General features: G+C 56.0%; 1 protein-coding gene across 1 annotated transcript; it reads right to left on the reverse strand.

Moving 5' to 3' along the window:
* Positions 1-10074: 10074 nt before the first annotated feature.
* Positions 10075-20303, reverse strand: LOC105492061 (delta like canonical Notch ligand 4). Its single transcript, XM_011758926.3, has 11 exons — positions 19900-20303; positions 19518-19787; positions 18947-19004; positions 17863-18126; positions 17388-17448; positions 17172-17302; positions 14868-15037; positions 14470-14689; positions 12658-13360; positions 12051-12159; positions 10075-11513 (listed from the first exon to the last, which is right to left on the reverse strand). The coding sequence occupies exons 1-11, from the start codon at positions 19963-19965 to the stop codon at positions 11508-11510; spliced, it is 2058 nt and encodes a 685-aa protein (XP_011757228.1). The 5' UTR covers positions 19966-20303; the 3' UTR covers positions 10075-11507.
* Positions 20304-23438: the final 3135 nt, after the last annotated feature.

The following is a 23438-nucleotide window of genomic DNA, read 5'->3' on the forward strand; positions in this document are numbered from 1 at the left end:
TATGGGCCCAGGCATCACCTCCACCTTGCAGAGTGGCACGTGATGTGCACGTGATGTGCACGTGGTGGTTTCCTTTTTTAGATATTTCCCAAATTAACTGTTTCCTTATTGTTCCCCTCCGGGTGGCTACCTCTCATCTCCTGAGGATCTGTTCCTTCTGTCTTCTCTTACCAGAGATTGGCATCACCTCCTGGTGTTAGTCAGCATGTTTATCTGAAACAAGGGAAGGCTGTTTTAGGTGCTAGGGAATGATGCTAATTTATACGCTAAAGGATGAAGTTGCCTTATAATGCTACTGATTCCTGAAGGATGAAAAACCTTCCCAGAGGCCTGAGTGCGCCGTGTGCCAGAACTGGTGGCATCAATGGGCCTGCTGTGTCCAAAGAAGAGGCTGAGGCTGCCGAGCTCAGGCCTGAAGCACCTGGGTACCCGGATGACAAAGACGTTGGCTTCCTTAGTCCGGAGGACTGTCCGGGCTGTGAGCAACAGGAAGCTGCAGCCCACGAGGGCCACCCGCAGTCTGACACCTTCCGCAGTAAACAAGATAAAATAACTTCTTCAAGATAAGCCTGAGCATTAGGTGTAAAAGTTGGTGTCTGAACCAGGGCCTGTAATGACCTTTCTTATATTCTAGAATAAACGAAGACAAAGGAGATTTCAATGAAGAAGTTACTCAAGATGGAGTCAGAGTGTTAATCAAAAAGAAAGCACAACGGGCCGGGCGCGGTGGCTCAAGCCTGTAATCCTAGCACTTTGGGAGGCCGAGACTGGCGGATCACTAGGTCAGGAGATTGAGACCATCCTGGCTAACACGGCGAAACCCCGTCTCTACTAAAAACACAAAAAATTAGCCGGCTTGAGCCACCGCGCCCGGCCTAACGAACACTTTTAGGAACAGAAATAGTCTATGCTGAAGACAAATTATCCAGTGAGTTTGTGTTCAATAACCCAAACATCAAAGGAACATGTGGCCATGGAGAAAGCTTTACTATTTGAAATCTCAGGACGCCTCTGACCATAAGCTCCAAGAAAGCTCCTGGAAGCCCTGGGGCTCACAAATAATTCATATGACTGTCACATGCTTAATGTGTGCCTGCCTCATGAGGAAAATATAATTGATGCATTTTGGAAATGTATTAGATTCCAGAAGAAATGATATTTGTAGTCTCTGTAAGGGACAGAAAATGAGAAGCCATCACTCTCTTTGGATCATTTGACTCTCTTGCATCCTTTGTTTTGAACCAGTTTCATTAAAGTTGTCTTCCTGGGCCCCTGTTTCTCCATATCCTGAGCAGTGTGCACTCATCAGGTCTCTGTTGGATGGCCTGAACATGCACCTCCCTCAGCATTTCTCCCAACCAGACTGGGGGCTCCTACAATTCAGAGACAGGACGTCCTGACTGCTGGTAGTAACATGGTGGTGCATTGTTTTTCCACCCAAACTTAGCATAGCCTGTTTACATTTTTATCAAAACTTGCTTTTTGTTGTTGTTTTTTCTTTTTATAAAAAATGTCATTGTCAGATGCCTCATTGCGTACCCTTTAATAGTACCAGGCAAAGATTTCCTTGAACTATAATACAGAATACTTCTGAGTGATGGTATCGAAAGGTGAGAAAGACTTCATCCATCTGTTTTTTAATGCATTTCTTTGGCCACCCTATATGTCTGCTCAAAGAAGGGATCTCAAGCTGACTTTCAGTTGAGGGGTCTCTTAAAAGCCATCTAGCCCACCTCCCTCAATTCTGTACACAAGGAAGCAAAACCCCACAGAAGCCAAAGGGCTCCTGTCTGCCCCTACTCCACAGGCGTGGGGAGAGCGGGAACTCTACCCCCATCTCCCCTTCCTTGTAGATGACACATGTGCTCTGCCCTCCAAGGCATTTAGTGAAGGCAAATGGTCTGGCTTGTCTGGTCAACATTTTGATATAATCTCTTTATAATTTTATGGAGATCAGCTGGGCGCGGTGGCTCACACCTGTCATCCCAGCACTTTGGGAGGCCGAGGCAGGTGATCACTTGAGGCCAGGAGTTTGAGACCAGCCTGGCCAACATGGTGAAACCCTGTCTCTACTAAAAATACAAAAAAACAAAAATTAGCTAGGTGTGGTGGCGCACACCTGTAATCCCAGCTACTGAAGAGGCTGAGACACAAGAATTGCTTGAACCCGGGAGGTGCAGACTGCAATGAGCTGAGATCACTCTACTGCACTCCGGCCTGGACAACAGAGTGAGACTCCATCTCAAAATAAATAAATAAATAATATATATATACACACACATATAGATATACACATACACACACACGCACGCATGCACATATGTATATATACATACATATACATATAAGTAAAATTTTATGGAGATCATATATTTTTATTTTATTTTGAATAGGAAAAATATTTTAAAACACTTTTATGTGAATTACCTTCTTGTTTCTTTAACCTTTGAAACAATGGTTTGTAGCAGAGAAGACACTGTAGCAACCTAGAATTATGCTTTTGGAATGTGGTCCTAATTGTGAAAGAGAACATGGGGCCTTTTCTTAAAACCCACTATGCATACACTTTCCGCATGCTTTTTTGAAAGCTGGTTCTCATGGATTCAAGTAGCTGAGTTCATTATGTTTGTTTTACCTACTAAAGTAGCTGGCACAAAAATGCACCAAAACCGCTGGGTGTGGTGGCTCACGCCTGTAATCCCAGCACTTTGGGAGGCCGAGGCAGGCCGATCACTGAGGTCAGGAGTTTGAGACCAGCCTGGCCAATATGTTGAAATCCCGTCTCTACTAAAAATACAAAAATTAGCTGGGCATGGTGGCAGGCACCTGTAATCCCAGCTAGCTAATCAGGAGGCCTAGGCAGAAGAATCACTTGAACCTGGGAGGCGGAAGTTGCAGTGAGCCGAGATCGTGCCATTGCACTCCAGCCTGGGCAGCAGAGCGAAACTCCATCTCAAAAAAAAAAAAAAAAGAGAGAGAGAGAGAGAGAGAAAATGCACCAAAACCTAGAGCAGCAGTTTTATGTAAACTTTCATGAGTCTGCATCATTGATATGATTGTTGAGCCACTTATAATGTGGGCAAAACTGTATGTATTTAGAGATTCAGTTGTCAGTTTTTAAAATGTGGCCTCTCTGTGATCATAACAAAAAAAAAAAAAGAAGAAGAAGAAGAAAGGAAAAGCTTTCCCAGACACGGCCTCTAAGTTCAGCTTGCTCATATTTGAGCTCAGTTCCACCATGTACCAGCTGAGTGACGCTAGGCATGGTGTCTTTAGTTCTTGGTTTTCTCAACTGTAAAGAGGGAATAAGTAATAGCATTGACCTTGCAGGGCCTGAAAAGGATTGAAAGAAATAATACCATAGGCAGTACCTGTCACACAGAAACACTCAACAAATGGTGACTTCTTATTGTCTTTACTTCAGACAATTTCACTTTCCATTTCATCCAGGGCAGAGCCATAGTGAACCTCTCATTCTGAAATAGCGCAGAAGAACGAAGTGGGTCAGGAGGAAGTGATCAAGGTAAGCATTTTAGGATCAGTAGAGGACATCTCCAGCTATCTCACTCTCCATCCTTGCCATGCAATTCACAGACTGTTCTGGCAAGTAGGGTGCCAAAGGAATGTGGGGTGTTTTTTTTGAGACAGGGTCTCGCTGTGTCATCCAGGCAAGTGAAGTGTCTCAATCTCGGCTCACTGCAGCCTCGACCTCCCAGGCTCAAGTGATTCTCCCATCTCAGCCTCCTGAGTAGCTGGGACTACAGGCACCTGCCACTGTCCAGCTAATTTTTTGTTGTTGTTGTTGTTTTGTCATGTTTCCCAGGCTGGTCTCAAACTCCTGAGTTCAAGCGATCCGTCCACCTTGGCCTCCCAAAGTGATGGGATTACAGGTGTGAGCCACTGCACTGGCCGTGTTTTTTGTTTGTTCGAGACAGGGTCTCACTCTGTCCTCCAGGTCGGAGTGTAGTGGCATGATCATGGCTCACTGCGCCTTGACCTCCTGGGTTCAACTGATCCTCCCACTTCAGCCTCCCAAGTGGCTGAGACCTGCAGGTATGCACCACCATGCCCAGCTAATTTTTTTGTTTGTTTTTGAGACAGGATCTAGCTCTGTCACCCAGGCTGGAGTGCAATGGCATAATCTCAGCTCACTGCAGCCTCCGCCACCCAGGCTCAAGCACTCCTCTCACCTCAGCCTACCGAGTAGCTGGGACTACAGGTGCATCCCACAACACCCAGCTAATTGTTTTGCATTTTTGTAGAGACGGGGTCTCCCCATGTTACCCAGGCTGGTCTTGAACTCCTGGGTTCAAGCGATCCATCTGCCTTGGCCTCCCAAAGTGCTGGGATTATAGGTGTGAGCCATCGTGCCCAGCCAAGGCATGTTTCTAAAAGACAGAATGGGTAATGGTCTCACCCAAGCACACTATTAGCAGAACAAACATCCTATTGACAGAACAAACAGTTGCTTGAGCCAAGAGAGATTTTCTGTGTATGCATGGAGTGAAGGTGCTAAAATAAATAAATTAGTAAATAATCCAGCATCTATGAGGAACCATAACCTCCCACGGACCTCTGAAAGGTAAGTGTGTCCGCAGGTCTTCAGGTCTTGTGCAAAGAGGACCTAGGTCCCACCGACATTCTGGCCAAAGGAGGGGCAGATGAAGTAGAGGATCCCTGCATACAGTCCACCTCAGAAGAGGGAGAGATAGTCCCAGGCAGCTGTTCTGCAGGGTGTGCCAACCAAACCCATGGCCAAGCGGGGAAGGCTGCTTGGCCCTTGGTCCACGAAAGCAGGGACTGTAGAGATTCACTCATATCCTGGCAAAAGGGTGCCTGGGATGGTGGAAAAACCTGGCTTCCTGCCCATTTTCTAGCCTCCAAGGAGGTGGAGAGGTCCGGCTGACCGGGCACCTGTGGGGTGGCTGGTGTTCCAGTTATCCAGAGCTCAGTCCTCATCTACCTGGAAGGAAAGAAGCTGAGGTTCCAATAGAGGACTGGTGGGTGGTGCTCCCAATTCCAAGGAGAGAGAAAAGTACAATTTGTGGGGACAGGAAGCAACCAGTTGCAGGGCTGAGGAGAAGCTGTAGTGCGGAGCATTTCAGTGGGGTGCCAGGGCTGCAAAGATCCACAGGGTTGGGGTGAGCCTCAGATCTCATGGAAATGCTGTGGTGTGGTGGGACCTGGCTCTAGAAGAAAAGCCTCAGAAAACCGGCCATGTGGAGAAGTCAGGGTGCTCACAAGGGGCCTGGCTGGTGCTGTACATTCTGTGGCCCACAGGGAGCCAAGGCAGTGAAGCCCTTTCAATGAAAGAGAGCAGCTGGGATTCCTTCTTCCCCAGGGCCCACTGCTAATAGAATGGAGAATGTCCAGGACCTTTCAGATCTCTTCTACCAGAGACAGAAAAGGAAGCGCTGAGGAAGGGAGTTGCTGGTAGAGGAGTGAAACTGAACAGACTGGGCTTAGTACCATGAGCCTTGCCCCAACACCTGCCACTGTGGGAAAGGGACAGCAATCCTCCAACAAGTCAAATGGCCAGTGCCGATGTGCAAAACCCCAAGCCCCACCAGGAGGAGGGGTCACTAGAGACAGACAGGCTAGCCATGCCTGGCAGGGCTGTGGCTCTGCCCTACAGGGGGTGCCATGACACAGGGCGCTTCTGGGCCAGAGCCGACCTGTTGCTAAATCCGGATTCCTGTGATGCTAGTTACCATCATGAGGGTCTGGCTGTAGACTCACTTGGATTCTTGGGCCCTGTGCCCTGGCCTCAGAGAAACTTTGTGGATGAAGTAAGTAAGTTGAGCCCACTCTTGACCAGAGTGTTAAGGGGTACCATGTCCCAGAGGCCAGGGAAAGGTGGCAAAAAGTCACTTGTGGCAGATTTCCAAAGGGAAGGTGACTCTTGAGGACCTGGGGGTCCTGCTGTCCCTTCCCACAGCAAGGGCCTCCCTTCTACCCCTACCTACATCAGAGGAGGTTGACCTAGATTAGTGATGCTCCTGGAAGGCAGGGGCACACGGAAGCGATGGTGACAGAAACCTGTGATCTCAGCTGCTTTACTTGGTCCTAGGGCTACTGCTGGTGTCACAGTAGGTAGACAGGCATGAGCAGCACAGGAGAGGACGCTCGACCCCCACCAGGAATCTCAGGCAACCATCAGGTGATGGTCAGGTGGCTGTTACCCTGTCTCTCTAAAATAACAATTGTTGCAGCCCGCACCAGGGAAAGGCAGTCTCTCAATAGAGAGAAATACCTGAAACTGATCAGCAGCTTCCCGATAAGATCTCAGGAGTAGGGCAAGTGGGTTCAAGGGAGTACACTAGGAGGCAAAATGGCGGAGCTCAACTGGTATCTGACCTTCCTCTAGGAATCCTCGAGCAGTGAGGGAAAAATGCCTCAAGTGAGCATGTGCACAATCCAGTAAGCACACTGCACACGCGACCCCTCCCAAGAGCTGGCAGGCCTCGGGCACGCGGACCGCCCATCCTCAGGGAAGAGTCAGGGAGAAGGGATGCAAGGCTCCGGAAGCACGCCAACATAGAAAACCCCAAGTCAGAGGTCAAACGCGCACTTGAATCTCTCAAGTCGCCCACTTGACCCTCTTCCAAGTGTACTTTACTTCCTTTTGTTCCTGCTCTAATACTCTGTAATACACTTTCACTCCTGCTCTAAAATTTGCCTCAGTCTCTCCTTCTGCCTTATGCCCGTCGGTGCAATTCTTTCTTCTGAGGAGGCAAGAACTGAGGTTGCTGCAGACCCCCACGGACTGGCCGCTGCTAACACTGGGACTATCCTGCCAGACCCCAACCTCCCTAGGTCCCACCCTGCTGATGAGGGCCGGGGCAGGGGGAGCGCAGAAAGTGGCTCACTTAGAGATACTTGAGGAGGATGAACCCACCAGCAGAGGTTAACAACACTGCTCACAAATGCTTCCATACATCCTCATTTCAACCCCCTAGCAACGCCTAACAGGCATTACCCGCAGAGAGGTTAAGGATAAGCAGCTAGATGGTTAGCGGCCCTGAGCAGACAGCAAGTCCTGCTTCCAGTGCTAATCAGTGCTGAAGGAATGAAGTAGATGGACTTGTCCCAGAGCACCCGGTAATGAGGGGTGGCGCTGGAAGGGAGCTCCAGCCCCATAACCGAAACCGGTGACTGGTCCTGCTCGACGCCATTCCCTTCCCTTGAGGATGTCTCTGGACCAGGATGGCCGGAGGCCTGTGGGGTTGCGAGGGGGGCTGGCTGCTGCGACGGCGGGGCCAGGGGAAAGGGCTTGCTCCCCTGGACACTGTGAGAATATTTGGGGAAAAGCCCGGCACTGGGTTCTCCCCAGGTTACCCGTTCAGTTTAGGGGCTCGGAGCCCGGAGGGAGCTCGGGCGTCTGGCCGCCCCCTGCCGCCTTAGTCTCATCGGCCCCGGACGGAGAAGGGGGGCCCCAGAGAGCCTCCCGGGGTCGACGGCCCCTCCCGCCCGCAGCCCCGACAGGCGCGCAGCGCCCTCTAGTGCCGGGAAGCAGCGCCCTCGCGGTCCAGCCCGCCTGCCCGCCTGCTGGCCCGCGGCTCCGCTTCCCGCGGCCGCGGCCCGGCGCGGGCTCCCAGGCCCGGGCGAGATTGGGGAGGCAGGAGGCGGAGCCGAGCGGGCGGGGGAGCCTCCGAGAAGCTCGCGGCCTTCGGCGGCTTCCCGGCCCGGGAAGTGAGCCGGGTCGGCTGCCGCAAACAGGAAGTCGGGCTGTAACAAAGAGCGCGGGGGGCGGGGAGCCGCGGGAGCTGCGGGGCGCGGCGGCGGCAGGTGGAGGGCTGACCCAGGCGGCCAGGCGCACCTGCCCCTTCCGCCGCCGCGCGGGGCTCGGGGTGCCCTAGGCGCGAGAGACGGCGCAGCCGCCCAGGGAAGGCCACTGGAACCTCGCAGGCGCATCCCCGCCCGAGGAAGGGACAGTCACAGTTCCCCCAGTGAATCACTTCCACCCCTTTCCCGGAATGCAGCAGGCCACGTGGGGCGGAGGGCTGGGGCTGCTGATCCTGTGGACCCACGGGGAGAGGCTGGGAGAGCTGCGGCGAGGGGACCTACAGAGAGCTCTGTGGGTCCTAGTCAAGAGATGGAGCATCCACACCACCTTGGTTTAGTCTGGTGGCCTTTTCTAGCCTGGGAATGGGGAGGTGGGAGCCACTGTCCTTTTTTCCCTACCTCCTGACCAGGCTGACCCTGGCCGTGAGGTCGGAGAGGGGACCCTGGCTGAGCAAGCAGAATAAAGTCATTTCTCCCTCTGCACAACCCCTCCCTGACTCTATCAGCCGGGGGCCCTGGAAAAGCAGCTGTCCTCAGGTCACCGTGGGGTCAAATTGATTCTCCAGGCGGGGCACTGGCTCCAGGCTGTTAAGGAACTACTAAACTCTGAATTCCCTGGTGAAATACCCATGCAAATTAAAGGTGGGCATTTGCTAACCTGTGGAAGGCACCTCACAAGTGAGTCTAGAACTATTATCTGGCCTCCTTTCTGCCAAGCCTAGGAGATCTCCTGTATCCCAGGACACTCAAGTGATCAGGAAAGTCTTGGGTGCCTCACCTATCAGAAGGGGCTGGACTCTCAGGAAATCCTGGGGAGAAGGGGCTTCCTCCGCCGAGGCCTGTTTACACCCCAAGTGCCTGCCCAGCTTCTGGCATGTTGTTGAAGATGGAGCCTGGCATGAGCTGCAGGTCGGAGCTGCGCAGACCAAGTTCCCCACGGGTCCCCACTTTCCCCAGAAAGCCAGCTTTTTTGGTGGGCTCTCCAGCTCCCCATCTAGCCCATCAGAGCAGCTGTGAGCTTTGCCAGTCAACTCTTCTCCGGGGCTCTTCTCTGCGAGTCTGGCAGCCAGTGCAGCCCGTCACAGCCTGGTGTTGTGGACGTGCAGGCCTGCGGGTGTCCTACCTGTCCCCCACATGGGAGCCTCGTCATCTTGCCTTCGTGTCCCAGCCCAGTTTCCCCCTCCCGCACCCCCCTAGGGCCTGGGAGCTGCTTTCCTGTTTCATTTTGGGCAGGAAGAGTGAGGTCGTGTTGTTCTTCCCCCTGCTGCCGGCTCAGGCTGTGGGAACGGTTCCCTGAATGCTTTCCTGTTTGATACCCTGTGTGTACAGTGGAGGGAACAGGGAGCGATGAGTGAGGCATGGAGCGTGTGCATGCTCCCGTGTCTCTAGCATAAGCACCCAGGTCTGGGGTGGGCATGGTGTGTCTGTGTCAAGGAGAGAGGAAAAAAGGGAGGGTAAGTAGCACTCCAAACCCTTGAACTCCATTGGGAGCAGGGCATCTGGTGGGTCTATTTTGCTTTACTGTGGACAGGCTGAGAGCTGGGAGCATCTGCTCAGCTTTTTGTCAGTGGCTCATTTTTTCATAATTTGCTCTCCATGGAGCATATTTTCGGCTATAGAGAGGGCTGTGGCACCCTAGGGACTATCCTGCGCCTTAGAGGAAGCTAGGCATGAAACTCCTAGTGAGACTGGAAACTCCCTCATTAGTGCCTCAGCAAGAGAAACCTGGACTCAGGGAAGGCTACCTCCTTTCTCCCTGTCTTTGCAGTCTTCAATAAATTCTAGCAGCCCTGGGCAGACAAGGTTCTCAGACTGTCAGCGCTCTTGTCTGCTACAAAGAGGAAAAACAAGGCAAACCTCCCTCCTGCCCTGTCTCCCAAGACCTGTGCCCTGCTGGGGCTAAGAAAAGAGCGAGGCACCCTGCAACAGCAGGAGGAAGGACACAGATGTCACCAGGGTGCAGAGGCCCCATCCCATCTTCCAACAAGAGAATGCTTTTTTTTTTTTTTGAGATGGAGTCTCGCTCTGTCGCCCAGGCTGGAGTGCAGTGGCACGATCTCAGCTCACTGCAAGCTCCGCCTCCCGGGTTCACACCATTGTCCTGCCTCAGCCTCCTGAGTAGCTGGGAGTACAGGTGCCCACCACCACGCCCGGCTAATTTTTTGTATTTTTAGTAGAGATGGGGTTTCACCGTGTTAGCCAGGATGGTCTCGATCTCTTGACCTCGTGATCTGCCCGCCTCGGCCTCCCAAAGTGCTGGGATTACAGGCGTGAGCCACCGCGCCCGGCCAAGAGAATCCTTTTGAGTATGAGAAAAACAGGCAGAACTAGGGAGTCCCATAAGCTTTTTCAGGCTTGAAGAGAGGAAGGAAGAAGTGATTCAGGTCAGGAGGAACATGCCTCAAGGAATAGTGAGGGCATAAAGAGGGAAGGGGGTGCTGTGCCAACTCAAAGTCAGCAGGCAGGGAAGGCTGGCTGAGGCTGGGGACTAGATGGGTGAGGCTCGGCTCCTCAAGGAATGGAAGAAGACAAGGGCCTGGGGTATGACATGCCAAATCCAAGTGTCTGCAGAGGTCCCAGGGGTTCTGGCGGGGCACGAGGCAGCAGTAGAGGAAGGGAGTTTAGAGTTTTTTGGGTGAGAGGGCAGGGGTGCCATCACAAAGACAGGACCCAATAAGTAATAAACTCCTGTACACATCTGTTTCATATTATAAATACACATTATATACAAAATAATGTTATAAAATGTAGAAAGGTCAGTGCTTCTGATTCTTAAATTATTGAAATACTAGACTCCAAAATAAACTACAAAAAAAAAACAAACAAAATAAAAACTCATATTATTGATTTCTGAAGACCAGCTTTGAGGGTGGTCTGGGGCAGTAGTGGACCAGAGCCCAGGCTCGAGGTCATGGAGGTGGGCTTGAGGGAGGAAAGGGCGCAGGCAGTCGCAGCACCTGATTTCCCCCTCAATGGAGTTTCCAACATACTGCCCTGAGTGCCCCAGTTAGGCCTGGCACCCTTGGCTGGTGGGAGGGGCAGGCCCTCTGCCTGTCTGCTTACAGGAGCCCAGGGCCAGAGGGTGATAGAAGCCGAGTAGACCGACATTCTTGCCCAAAGGACCTAGACCAGAGAGCCAGGCCCGCATGTGGTAGTTGGAGGCATGGGGCAAAAAGTACTCCCCTCCCTCAAGCACTCACCTCACCTGCAGGGCAAACGCCGCCAAGAGAGGCACCCAGTGGTTTTCCAGCCCACAGGAGGCCCTGCCCTCACTGGCCCCCTCTCTCCTTTCTGATTTGGGCCCAACTGTCGCCATGGAGCCTGGGCCAAAGGCACTTTTGGAAACACGGATGCCAGTGGAGGCCACAGCAGCTCCAGGCCCCATGGGGCTACTGCCACTCTCTCTGGAAAACAGGCCGGAGCCCCAGAAGGAGCCCCCCAAAGGCCACTGCTGGCAGGGCAGGTCCCAGTGGCATCTCTCCTCTCCTCTGTTCCCCTGGCTGGTGCAGCTGCCAATCTGATGCCAGACAGACACCCAAAGGTGTGGAAGGGTATTGCATCTCTTGGCAAGTTCACAGTCTGTCCGGTTCCTGCCATTCCCTCCTCCTCCTGAGAGCAGCACGTTGCATATGAAAAACGTCCCATCCAGGATGCAATGTAAACAATGCAGAAGGAAGGTCCAGCCGCAGGGCTGAGCAGGGATATCCAGGTAGGCTCCTGCCTTATACCTGGGAGCAAGCAGAAGGCAGGGAAACAGGTTACCCTGGGCATGCGCACTCCCTCCAGGCCCTCCCTGGGCCTCCCTGGGAGAAGCTGACGGGGCAGGCAGGGGCCAAGAGCAGGTGGGGCAGTTCTCCCCAGTCTTCAGCCCAACACACACACGGGCTTGGGAGCTTGTGCTCATGAGGTCAATAGAGGAAGCCAGTGGGAAGGGGCAGGAGGGGCACAAGGGATGAGGGGCTCCCTCATCCATCAGAGGCTGGCAAGCAGTGCCATATGGCTGCCCAGCCCAGCACCAATACAGCAGGAAAGGACCAGACCAGGCTTGCCACCATGGTTTCTGTTTCATGCCCTTTGTGGCAATGAGGCCAGTAGGGACCCAAGGCAATGAGACCAGCAGGGACCAAATGGATCAGGGATCCACTGAACTTGGCCTGCCAAGGCAGGGTTCCAACCTACCCTTCAGGAAGGGCCCATGGGTCAAGAGGGACCAGGCCACTTTCCCACCCACAAAAGCCAGGAGGGAAGGCGAGCCCGGCACTCACCTCCGTGGCAATGACACATTCGTTCCTCTCCTCTGATATCAAACACACAGACTGGTACATGGAGTCCCTGGGGGAGCATATCGCTGATATCCGACACTCTGGCTTTTCACTGAGGGAACATAAGACAGGTGTGGGAGGGCAGGACGGGGAGAGGCTCACGGGGAGGGAGGACCCTGAAGAGCCAAAGGGCACCTGCAGGCTGGTTCTTAAGGAAGACACAGGGGCTGGAAGTGCCCAATGCTGGGCTGCTGCGGGGGGGGCGGGGGAGGGACACTTAGGAACAGGCCCCTAAGAGAGCCACAGGCCTCCCAACCTCACCAGAAGGTTCTGAGCCCTGCAAAAAGCCAGCGTTGCCACTAGAGGCAAGCCACACTATGGAAAGATGGAAGTCACAAGAGACACCCTAGGGACACTTGACATGTGTGAATGAACAAATGAATGAATGGGAGGGAAGGACAAAGGACCCCTGGCAGAAATCCTACTGGAGGATCTTCCTGTCAGTAGCAAAACCCCAGCTGCTTAACTGCTTCCCTCCTGGCCTAGGAGGAGCCCAGGCAGAACCATGTCAGGCCGGTGGTCAGGCCCTGGGCTTCCGGGCGCCACTCACCTGTGTAACCGCAGTGGCGCCTTCTCCCCTAAGCTCTTGTCACTGTGGGGAAACTTTCCTGGCATGGTCCCCCGCCCCAGGGGTCCTGGGGCCAGATTATAGTCCAATGTGTGGTTTTGCTGTTTGCCACAGTTGGACTTGTCCAGGCCACAGTCCACTTCCAGCTCCTTCTTCTGGTTTGTGTTTTTAAGCTGGGCGGCAGGAATCAGGTTGTCCTTCTGGAAGTCCGACAAGTTGTTCATGGCCTCCCTGCTGCCGTCGTCTGGCCGTCGAAGCCGCAGCTGCCGCACAGCCACTGCCACCATGCCCAGCAGCACCAGCAGCACCGCCAGCCCCACGCCCAGGGAGACGGCCACCCAGGGGAAGCTGGGCGGCAAGCCCACGGGGAACTCGCAGCGGCTGCCCACAAAGCCATAAGGGCAGTTGCACACGAAGGTGTCTGTGGAGAGGTCAGTGTAGCAGGTGGCCCTGTTGAAGCAGGGACTTGAGGCACAGGCATCGATGGATGTCCGCACCTCACAGCGCCGGCCAGAGAAGCCGGCAGGGCAGGTGCACATAAGCCCACTCTCCAGGTCATGGCAAGTGCCACCATGGGCGCAAGGGTTACGGGCACAGTCACTGACGTGGCGTTCACAGTAGGTCCCCGTGAATCCAGGACGGCAGCGGCACATGCGGCTTGGACCTCGGTTTAAGCACTGTCCCCCTGTGAGGATGCAAGAGACACAAGTCAGTGATAGCCTGGGAGCCCCCTGGGGCATGGGGTGGGAGCCCCACTCCAGGAACATGCTCGGGCCCTTCTACCTCCACGTGCAGAGCCCACTACAAAGAGAACTGCACAGAGTCAGGAGACCTGGAGTTTAGCATGACCCTGATTCTCTAGGCCTCAGTGGGCTCATGTATTAAAATGACTAGCATCTTACAGAGCTTTAATGTAGACTCAGACAGATAGGCTTGAGTTTGGACCTCAGCTGTCTCTCTGGCCTGAGATCTGGTGCTTGCTGCTTAACCGTGTCCCTAAGCCTCAGTTTCCCCATTTGTTAGACTGGAGTAGAATGCTAGCCCCTTCATAGGATAGCTAGGAAGGTGCATGAAGTCAAGAGCCCATGCTTGGTATACAGTTAATGCTCAGATAAGTACAATCGTGATTGTTTTACTTCATCTTCACAACCACATGAAGGACAGAGGACAGGTGTTATAGTTTCCATTCAGTGATGAAGAAACGGCAGTGCCAGAGGCTTCAGTGAGAGAGCAGACTCCCTCTCAGCCTTTCCCACCCCTCTCCAGCTCCTAAGCGCTGCCTGCCTGCCTGCCTCACAGAGGGTCACCTGGGAGCCAGATAGACAAGGATTACCAACAGGCTTTGTGCCTCGGAAGGTGCGAACATTCAAGACGCCTCATGCTACCTCATGCTCTACCTGGGCACGGGGCAAGATGAGGCCTCCAGGAGCAGGGCTCTGACTGAATCACTGCCTCCTTTGAGGAGAAACACGAAGCCTCCAACATCCCTCTCTCCAGCTCAGGACTTCCTGGGGAGGGTCAGAGGCCACCCCAGCCAGGACAGCGTTCTGACATGGGAATAGGAATGGAAGCTGTGCAGGGTGCACACCACCCCTGCTCCTAAGGCCTGCGTGCTACTAACCAGCTCCGCTTCCACAGCCCCTCCCAGCTGATCAAGCAAGCTCTTCGCCCTCCGGAGCAGATGGGGGGCCACAGTGGCAGACGATGCCTCGCTCCTCTCCTGACCCTCCCTCACCAGAAGTCTCTCTCAGCCCCAGTACCAGTCCACCAGGTTAGAAGGGCAGCAGGACGTACCGTTGGCACACGGGTTGCTGGTGCATCTGTCCACTTTCTTCTCGCAGTTGGAGCCGGTGAAGTTGGGGGGGCATTCACAAGCATAGCTGGCCCCCTGGTTGCGCTCCCGGCAGGAGCCCCCATTGAAGCAGGGGGAGTCAGCGCAGCTCAAGGTGCTATGTTCACAATGCAGGCCATAGTAGCCTGGGGGACACAGGCAGTGGTAGCCATCCTCCTGGTCCTGGAGAGACCATAAAGGAACCAAAGTCAGACCCTGGGGGGCAGGGATGCATGACTGAAGGCTGGGCCCCACCTGCCCACAATGCCTGTCCATGGCTGTACATCCACTGGCTGCCTAGGTTAAGGATGCCCAGACACCACCTGACACCTCTGTCTTCCTGAGCTGGTCTGGGCCTCACCTTACAGCTGCCTCCATTGCGACAGGGGTTGCTGTCACACTCGCTGAGCTCCAGCTCACAGTCCACACCAGTGTAGCCTGGGCGACAGGTGCAGGTGTAGCTTCGCTGCCCACTGTTGGAGCACGTTGCCCCATTCTTGCACGGGGAGTGGTGGGTGCAGTAGTTGAGATCTGCAGAAACAGGAACCAAGCAGGTGAGCAGGGCCAGGGAAGGCACTCACCTCTAGGCTCCTTGCAGTCCATGTTTGCCCCCATGTTTGGCTCAAAGATGCCTCAACTCAAAGTCTCCCAGGCCCAAACATCCTTCCTCCACTACCGATAAAATCTTTTCTTTCTTTTTTTTTTTTTGAGACAGAGTTTCGCTCTTTTTGCCCAGGCTGGAGTGCAATGGCTCGCTCTCGGCTCACCGCAACCTCCGCCTCCCGGGTTCAAGCGATTCTCCTGCCTCAGCCTCCCGAGTAGCTGGGATTACACGCATGTGCCACCACCCCAGCTAATTTTGTATTTTTAGTAGAGACGGGGTTTCTCCATGTTGGTCAGGCTGGTCTTGAACTCCCGACCTCAGGTGATCCACCTGCCTCGGCCTCCCAAAGTGCTGGGATTACAAGCGTGAGCCACCGCGCCCGGCCTTTTTTCTTTCTTTCTTTCTTTTTTTTTTTTTTTAACAGAGTCTCGCTCTGTCGCCCAGGCTGGAGTGTAGTGATGTGATATAGGCTCACTACAACCTTTGCCTTCCAGGTTCAAGCAATTCTCATGCCTCAACCTCCTAAGTAGCTGGGATTATAGGCATGCGCCACTGTGCCCGATTAATATTTGTATTTTTATGGGTTTCATCAGGATGGCCAGGCTGGTCTCGAACTCCTGACTTCAAGTGATCCACCCGCCTCGACCTCCCAAAGTGCTAGGATTACAGGCCATTGCACCCGGCCTAAAATCATGTTTCTTAAAGCACCTTGAATCACATATGACCAGTGCAGTCAACCAAAGTGAAACAACACAACTGGAACTGGAAGACGTCCGTCCTGCCAGGGAAACTCACAAACTGCCAACCCAAGTAGGAGGAACATAAGGAAGAAGAGCGGAGGGCAAGGCCACATGTTGGGGAGGAAGTCAGAAAAGGCGTCATGGAGGAGGGGCAGCTGAGATAAGCCTGGAAGTAGGGATAAAATTTCAACAGGTAGAAATGGTAGAGGAGTGATGTGAGCCACCATAGGCAGTGATCGGGCACTTTTTAAATGAAGAGGTGTTACAAGGGCATTTTGAAATATAAGTATTTGTTTTTTTATTTGGGAAGGACAGGGAGGGAGAACCAGACAGAGTAAATATAGGGCCTGCAAGTGCTGTGTTTGCATACAATGAGTATATGACTGTGTCACCTGGGAGCAAATACGGTGGAGAGGGAAGGGAATGAGCAGGAACCAGATGCGTGAGTGTTGAGGTGGGGATGGTAGTAGAGGGACAGACACACACACACACACACACACACAGAACACAGGGACTGAATCTCAAGACCCTTGTTGACAGTAAGTCAAGCCTAGGCAATTTATTTCCATCCTGGCAAGCCCTCCGCCCACCCTACCCAGGGCTGCGCTGGTGTCTCTGGGCAGCAGGTGCACCCATTTGATCCTGAAAATGGGAGGCACAGGCTGCAGCTGGCTAGCGGGATGCAAGAAAAAAGGCTTCCTCCTCCCCTAAGGTTGAGACTGAAAGGCCCCTGTAGAGCCAGAGAGTGACTACCCCTAAACACCAGGTAGAGACTGCATGGGTTCAGGCAGGTGGTAAGTAGCTAAGAGCAGGGGAGGCCGTTTGTGCCCACACCAAAAAGTCGGTTAGATGCCACTCCGCCCAGAGGCCCAGCTCACCCACAGCCTCAGGTGGCCAGTGGGCACACCCCACCAGACAGCTGTTTAGGGGAGAGCTGCTCAAACAGCCCTGGAAGGTAAGCAAACACTCAGGGGGTTAATAGGTAACTACGAGGTAGAAAGAGGAACTGAAACTGGCATCCTCTCTCTTTGGCCTTGCTAGGATTTCTGAGTGCAACCTCCAGGCTGCCGACCTTGTCATCCTCCTGGGTTCTTCAGTCACCCTGGCTCCACCACCCCCTGCCTCCGCACCTGGGGAAGGACCCACTGCCTCATTCTAGGCAAGTTGTAAAGATCCTTAAAAGACCCTAGATCCTTGGAAGATCATGGGAAAGCCAAGTCTGCAGTCACCAAGTAAGAAGGATCCAGGCAACAAATCGGATTTCCACCCCCCAGCTCCATCTCTCCCACCCACTCTGCATCCTCTCTTCACCCTGACTCACCTTGGTCACAAAACAGGCCTCCCCAGCCCTCATCACAAGTACATTGCCAGGGAGTGCTGCAGGTGCCGTGGCGACAGCCATTGTGGGGGATGCATTCGTTACACAGCCGGCCCTGCCAGCCTGGGCGGCAGCTGGGGAACAAGAGAGAGGCAGAGTGAGGTGAGAGGCCTTGGCCAAGGGAGGGCTCCCACTCACCACTTCCTGTCCCCTACTCACAGGCACTCTGCTGGCTTGCTGCAGTAGCCATTCTGTTCATGACAGCCCGAAAGACAGATAGCTAAGGGAAGAACACAGAGCTGGGTGAGGCTGGGATGCCAAGGACTCTTAAGCTCCATTCTCCCCTGCTGGCCCTGGGGGCCCCCTAACTCTCCTGGGCCCACTTCCTACTCCTGGCCTCCCAGAGGAGTCCTGGGTATCTTAAAGTGAAATGATGGCACAGGGAAGGAGAAGTCAAGTTGAATGGAATGTCATCATGGGCTTCTTGTGGGCTTTGGCATGATGGGAGGAGCACTGGGAAGAGAGAGGAGGTCTGAGGCTAAGCCCACCCTCAGCATCCCTAGGTGTCCCTGAGGCCCAGCTAGTAGGAGGCCCAGACCCGCTCTTCAAGGGAGACAAGCCGTGACCAAGAAGCTTCACTGTGTTTGCTCAGGGGACCCTCCCCTTCCACACAGGTGGGAGCTTGGCTGCTTACGCTGTTGGCAGTACTCCCCAGTCCAACCCGGCAGGCAGGACAAGTTGCCATCTGGCTGGCACACATAGTGGCCGAAGTGGTCATTGCGCTTCTTGCACAGGCGGGAGCAGTTGTCTCCATAGTAGTTGTCACTGCAGATGACCCGGTAAGAGTAGCGCAGCCTTGTGAGGGTGCTGGTTTGCTCATCCAATAACCAGTTCTGACCCACAGCTAGGGAGCCCTGGATGGCGATCTTGCTGATGAGTGCATCTGGTGGCAAGGCCTCTGAGGGGGCAGAGGGTCGGGTCAGGGAAGGGTCGCCAGTCCCCAGGGGTGCCAGTGACGGCTGGCCAATGTCCTTCTTGGCTGTGATGATGGTGATCAGCCAACAAATCAGCCCAGTTATCCAGATGACCCCCACCTGCCAGCAAGAACAGGCCAGAGAGACCCAAAGCCCCGCTCTGTAGCTGCCCTATGTGTGTGCATGTGCAGGGGGCCTGATAGTATTCAAAAAGGGGACAATAGAAGGATGTTAAGATATCCCAGGGTCTTGGAGGCAGATAGGGAGGGGAAAGAGGAAAAGAGGTCAAAATGGACAAAAGAAAAAAAGAGAGAAAAGCTCCCCAGGCTAGGGAGGGCCCTGGGAGCAGGGGGTCCTTTGGTGCCCATTCAGGGGTTCTGCCTCCAGAGGTGGGTAATGGTTTTCTTTTTTCCTTTTCAAAGTGAGAATTGTTGTGCTGCTGAAATATCCTTTTCCTCTGTGTCAGAACAACATCCCAAAGCCATTATTCCCTTTCCAAAGGAGCGGAATTCGCGAAAGGTGTAAAATACAGGAAGGGGCCCGTCAGCGGCGCTGGCAGCTTCAGCCTTTCTCACCGCCGTACTCCCCGCGTTCCCACGCCAAAAATAACCCGCAGGAAACGCAATTGTGCTCTGAGTCCAGGCAGCGAGCGGAATCCGAGCGTCCAGCGCGGGGCGCAGCTCCAGGCCCAGCTAAGCGTCCTGCCTCCCACCCCCAAGCCCGCACTTCCCCCGCCTAGAACAGATTAACTCTTTCGGCGCTGCGCCGTGTCGCCCCCGTGTGGTGGCGGAGCGAGCTACTCACCTGGCCGCAGGTCGTCTCCTGGTGCGTGCCAAGCTTCGATGATGAGTGAGAAGGTACCCTGGGAAAGGGGGTGGGGGGACGGAGAGATGGCGAGATGAGCAAGCCGGGAGAGGTGGGGGTGCCTTGCGGCAGCCTGTCTAATTAATCTAATTGCAGGATTCAGTTACTGCGCCCGGGTCAACATAACCGGGCTGCGCACAGTGTAGCGCTTGAGCAGGGAAGGCGAGAGGAGAACCCCCGGTAGAGAGAGGGTTGAGGGACGGGAGAGTGTGTAAGCGAGAGCCATTGAAGGAGGGGGTGGTGGGGTACCGCACCAGAGTGGTAGGTAATGAAAGTCGTGTCCCAAGAGCTGGGGACGGGAGGACATAAACTGGGAAGAGGCAGACTGGTGACAGCCTTCTCTGGGATCAGGTCCCAAGAGAGAGTTGGGAAGAAAGAGCCAAGAGAGAATGCATCCTGGGCTTTTTGGGGGTGGGGGGGTGTGCAAGGAAATCTGGGGAGGGGGCTTTGGTCCCAGGGCGCCTCCTCTCTCGGCTTCTGCGACCTCCCAATGCGCCCAGGCTGTGCTCACCGGCCAGGTGAAATTGAAGGGCAGTTGGAGAGGGTTGCGTCCCCCGCCGCTACTGTCGTCCCGGACAGCGAAGGAGTTGGTGCCCAATACCGGCGTGGAGACGCTCCCAAAGGTGCAGGGTCCGGGCGAGACGACCGCCTGGAAGTGCTTAAGGCAGACGCGGAAGAAAGTCCGGCAGCCGGGCTCGCAAGGCCGCCCACTGGCCAGTACGCCGCGCTCGTTGACGAACTCCTGCAGCTGCAGCTGGAAGACGCCGGAGCCGGCCGCGCGCTATTGCACAGGGACCGAGGGAAGGAGGGAGGGGACTGGTCAGCTCAGCTGGTGCCCGGGGCTCAGGCCCAGAGCGCGGCAGAGGGGACGGAGAGGGCGCGGGACGTGTTACCTGCTGCCAAAGTGCCACCAGCAGCAGTAGCGCCCAGCCAGAGGCGCTCCAGGACGCTGCCGCCATCCCCTGGGGCGTCGCTCTCTCCACCCGTGGGCCCTGAATCTGGCTCTGTTCGCGACGTCGCTTTCCCGCGCGTCCGCCAGCCGGCGGGGTCCCTGAAAAGAGGCGCTCCTCTCGGTACGCTGCTCCCCCTTGGCCTTCTCGCTAGCTCCGCTGCAGCTGCCGCGGTAGGTAATCCAGGTGACTGCGGCTGGGCGGCGACAGCGCAGAGGACGTGTCTTCCGTCTAATCCTGGGGTTGCAAGCGGGCTAGAGCCTGGGTACGCTGCACCAAGGCGGCTGGGGCTGCGGCTCTTGGCCTCGTGTTCCCGGCCTGCGCGCAGCGCCGCTACTGAAACCTGCGCGCTGGGAGCCTTCCTTATATATATTGGCTCCTCTCCTCGCCGCCTGTCACTCAGACTCATGGTCATTCTCCCCTCCCCTCCCGGCCTCTAGCAGCTACAGTCCCAGCGCCGCCCGGAGGGGGCCTCCGCCCCCGCCGCTCCCCCCTCCCCGTCAGCCAGTCGGGCGCAGGTTCCCGCCCCTCCGTGCAGCTCGCAACCTCTAGGTTCTCCAGCTCTGCGCGTGCCGAGGTGACCAGTCCTCCGCGATGGCGGGGTTAAGGGCTGAGACCCTTGCCTCCGTAGGATAGAGGGGTTGGCCGGTAATGGGGCAGGAGGTGAGCGGGTGGTTCGGGGATGGTCTTGGGGGCGGAGCCACTAGGTAGTCGCTGTAGGCTGTACGTCCGCAGCAGGCACTAGTTACCTAGTGTTCTAAAGCAGGTAAAAAGAACTTAAACCTGGAATGCGAAAACCAGCGCTAGGGAAATCAGATCTCGTTTTCCTTCCTGGACCTTCGGGACCCCTTGTCTCATCGGCCCCCAACCTATGAGTGCCCACCCCACCACGCGTCCCCAGCGCAGCAGGGAAGCCAGCAGAAGCGTTAACCTCTCCGTGGCCACTCTGAGCAAGGCTAGGGGCTAAGGGTCTAAGGCTCCGGGCCCTTTCTGTGCACCTGTTGGGCGTCTCCCTCTCTAGCTGCGGGGGTGTGCCCAGCGCGTGCCTTCTCCCTTCTGCCCCCTGCCAGGGCTTGGCGCGTGCCAGAGACCCAGACGCGTGGTCCCTGAGGTGGGGGAGGGCGGGGCGTGGTCCCGGAGGTAGGAGGGGGGCGCGTCCTCAGCTGTATGGTAATGAGGTTCTGGCCCCGCCTCCAGCGCGTCCCCTCACCTGGGTCCCGCTTTAGTTCCTGCGCCCACTGCCTCCCCCCACCCCAGCAGCCCCAAGCCCCCGGCCGCGCCCTGTCGCTCCGCTGGGGCAAGAAGGAACTCTCCTGACGCCAGAGTTGGCTCAGGCCACTGGAGAATCAAGGTGAGGGACTGAGGCCGGGTCGGCCCGGGTCCTCGCCTCCTAAGGCGGGATGTGGGGTGGAACTGGAGGTGTGCGGAGCTGTTTGAGTTTCAGGTGGCTTCACAAGTCTCGCCCGCGAGGGTCCCCCGGGTGGCCCCACTCCTCCAAGCGACAGCAGCGCAGCTGCTTTCTCGGAACCCGGCGTGATCCCCGGAGGCCGCAGACCGGGGAGGGCCGGCTTCTCCCAGTCTGGGGGGTGCCGGGGAGCTCTCTCTTTGCGACGCTGAGGACGGCGGGGGCCCTGTGTCTTCAGCTGTCAGCCCGCCGGCGAGGTGATGGCTGTAGTCGGGCGATAAGATCAGCGCGGGGGGGAGCCGGGACGCTGCGCGAACCCGGGGGAGGCGGTAAGGGTGGGGGAGCGGCGAGGAGCCCAACAGCTGCCAATGCCGAGCATGGTCTGATTTTTTTTTTTGACTTGGGTGGTGGTGGTGGAGGACTCGGGGGCGGGTGGGGGGGGGAAGGATGAGAAACAAGAGGTTGGGAGCGTGGGTTGGGGGAGGGGCGAGGTGAGGAGACGGGCTCCGGGGTCCCCCACGCACGGCCACCCCTCCCAGTCACCATCTGGCGCGAGCGGGTTGGCGTGGGGAACCGAGGTGGGGCGGGGCGGCAGATGGGCCCAGGCTGCGCTCGGGAGTTAATGTAGGTTATGGGCAGGCGGAGTCCCAGGCCCGAGGGAGGGGGAGTCCGGGGCGTGCCTCCCGGCGCTCCTGGCAAGTGGGCTCCCAGATCTTCTCTCCGCCTATACCCTATGGATCCCTGGACTTGCCTCTCTAAGATGCCAGCGGGTGCTGCTTGCTCTCCTCCAAGCTGGCATCTAGCCCTACCTAGCCCTGTCCTCTCTCAACTCCAAATCCTGGCCCAGGAGTTAATAAAAACACCCTCCTTTTCTGGCGCTGGCCCTGCTTACCTGACCCTCAAGGGAGACTTCTAGTCCCACACAAGGCATCTCTCCCAATACTGGAAAATCTGGAACACTCTCTTCCCTCATACACGCCCAGACTAATGTGCCCAAATGTACTTTGCAAATTATCAAGGACCTAACAAAAGTTGGGATTATCATCTTCAGAGAGGCGGAACCCAGGGGATCCCAGAGATCTAGAAAGGCTCTGACCAGAAGAGGAAAGGGTTAAATTCTCAGCATCAAAAGACATTCATGAAACACCTATTTGCGGAGGCGCTGTCCCAGAAGCTCATTCCTGGGCTAGGACACTGCCACCCTTGGCCCTGAGTACCTACGAGCGCTCCCACACGCTGCGGTCGAGCTTTGCCCACATTTGCTGAGCAGGAGAGGGTCACGCTGCGGGTGGGAAGCCCAATGCGAAGGCCGCAAGTGTTTCTCTCCGCCCCGCAGCTGGGGCTGCTTTTCCCTTCTTCTCCCACTCGGGACTTTAGGACTGGCGGGCGGAAGAACGCTACACGCGTCATCCTGGGGGCTCACTGGAGCAGAAGGCTGAGAGGCGATGGGAGGCCACGGATCACCGTGGGGCTGGACCCCCGTCGAAGTCGGCTGCCCCCGCCCCTGACGCAGACCCTTCACAACACCGTGGAGAGGGTGCACAGGTAGACCCAGAGTCGGAACGACCACTGACCCTCCGCAGGCCCAGAGTTCCTCAATCCGACCGCACCCTCAACACTCCCCAACGTCGGAAGCGGGTGCAGGGTCGAGGCCTGGCTTCACGAAAAGCCCACCGCCTCTGCCCCTAGAGGCCTTCTGCTTCTGCTGTCCCCCTACGCTTAGCCATTGCGCACTGTCCCCCAGCCGGAAGAACCGGCACTGAGGACCGGGAAACGCCAAGGTCGCCTTCCAGCCGTGTCCCCAAGCTGACCCCGGGTTATTGGGGTTCAACGGGAGCCGCGTAGAGCCTCGGGACTCCTTCCCGGCAGCGTAGCCTCCGTGCCCTCCCCAGGGCCGCAGGCGCAGCTCGGAGACCTTCAGCGCGGTTTGCCTCTCCTCTCCCCAACCCCCTCCCAGGGGACGGCGCTCTTCGCGGGGCACACTGCACCCGGGTAGGAACTTGGTGGGGGCCGGGCCACCGTGCCCGCTGGGCAGACCAGGGGCGGCGAAGCAGGCCTGGCTTGGGCGGGGCGCTTA

This window comes from Macaca nemestrina, chromosome 7 (genome assembly GCF_043159975.1).
Source record: "Macaca nemestrina isolate mMacNem1 chromosome 7, mMacNem.hap1, whole genome shotgun sequence".
NCBI lineage: Eukaryota > Metazoa > Chordata > Mammalia > Primates > Cercopithecidae > Macaca > Macaca nemestrina.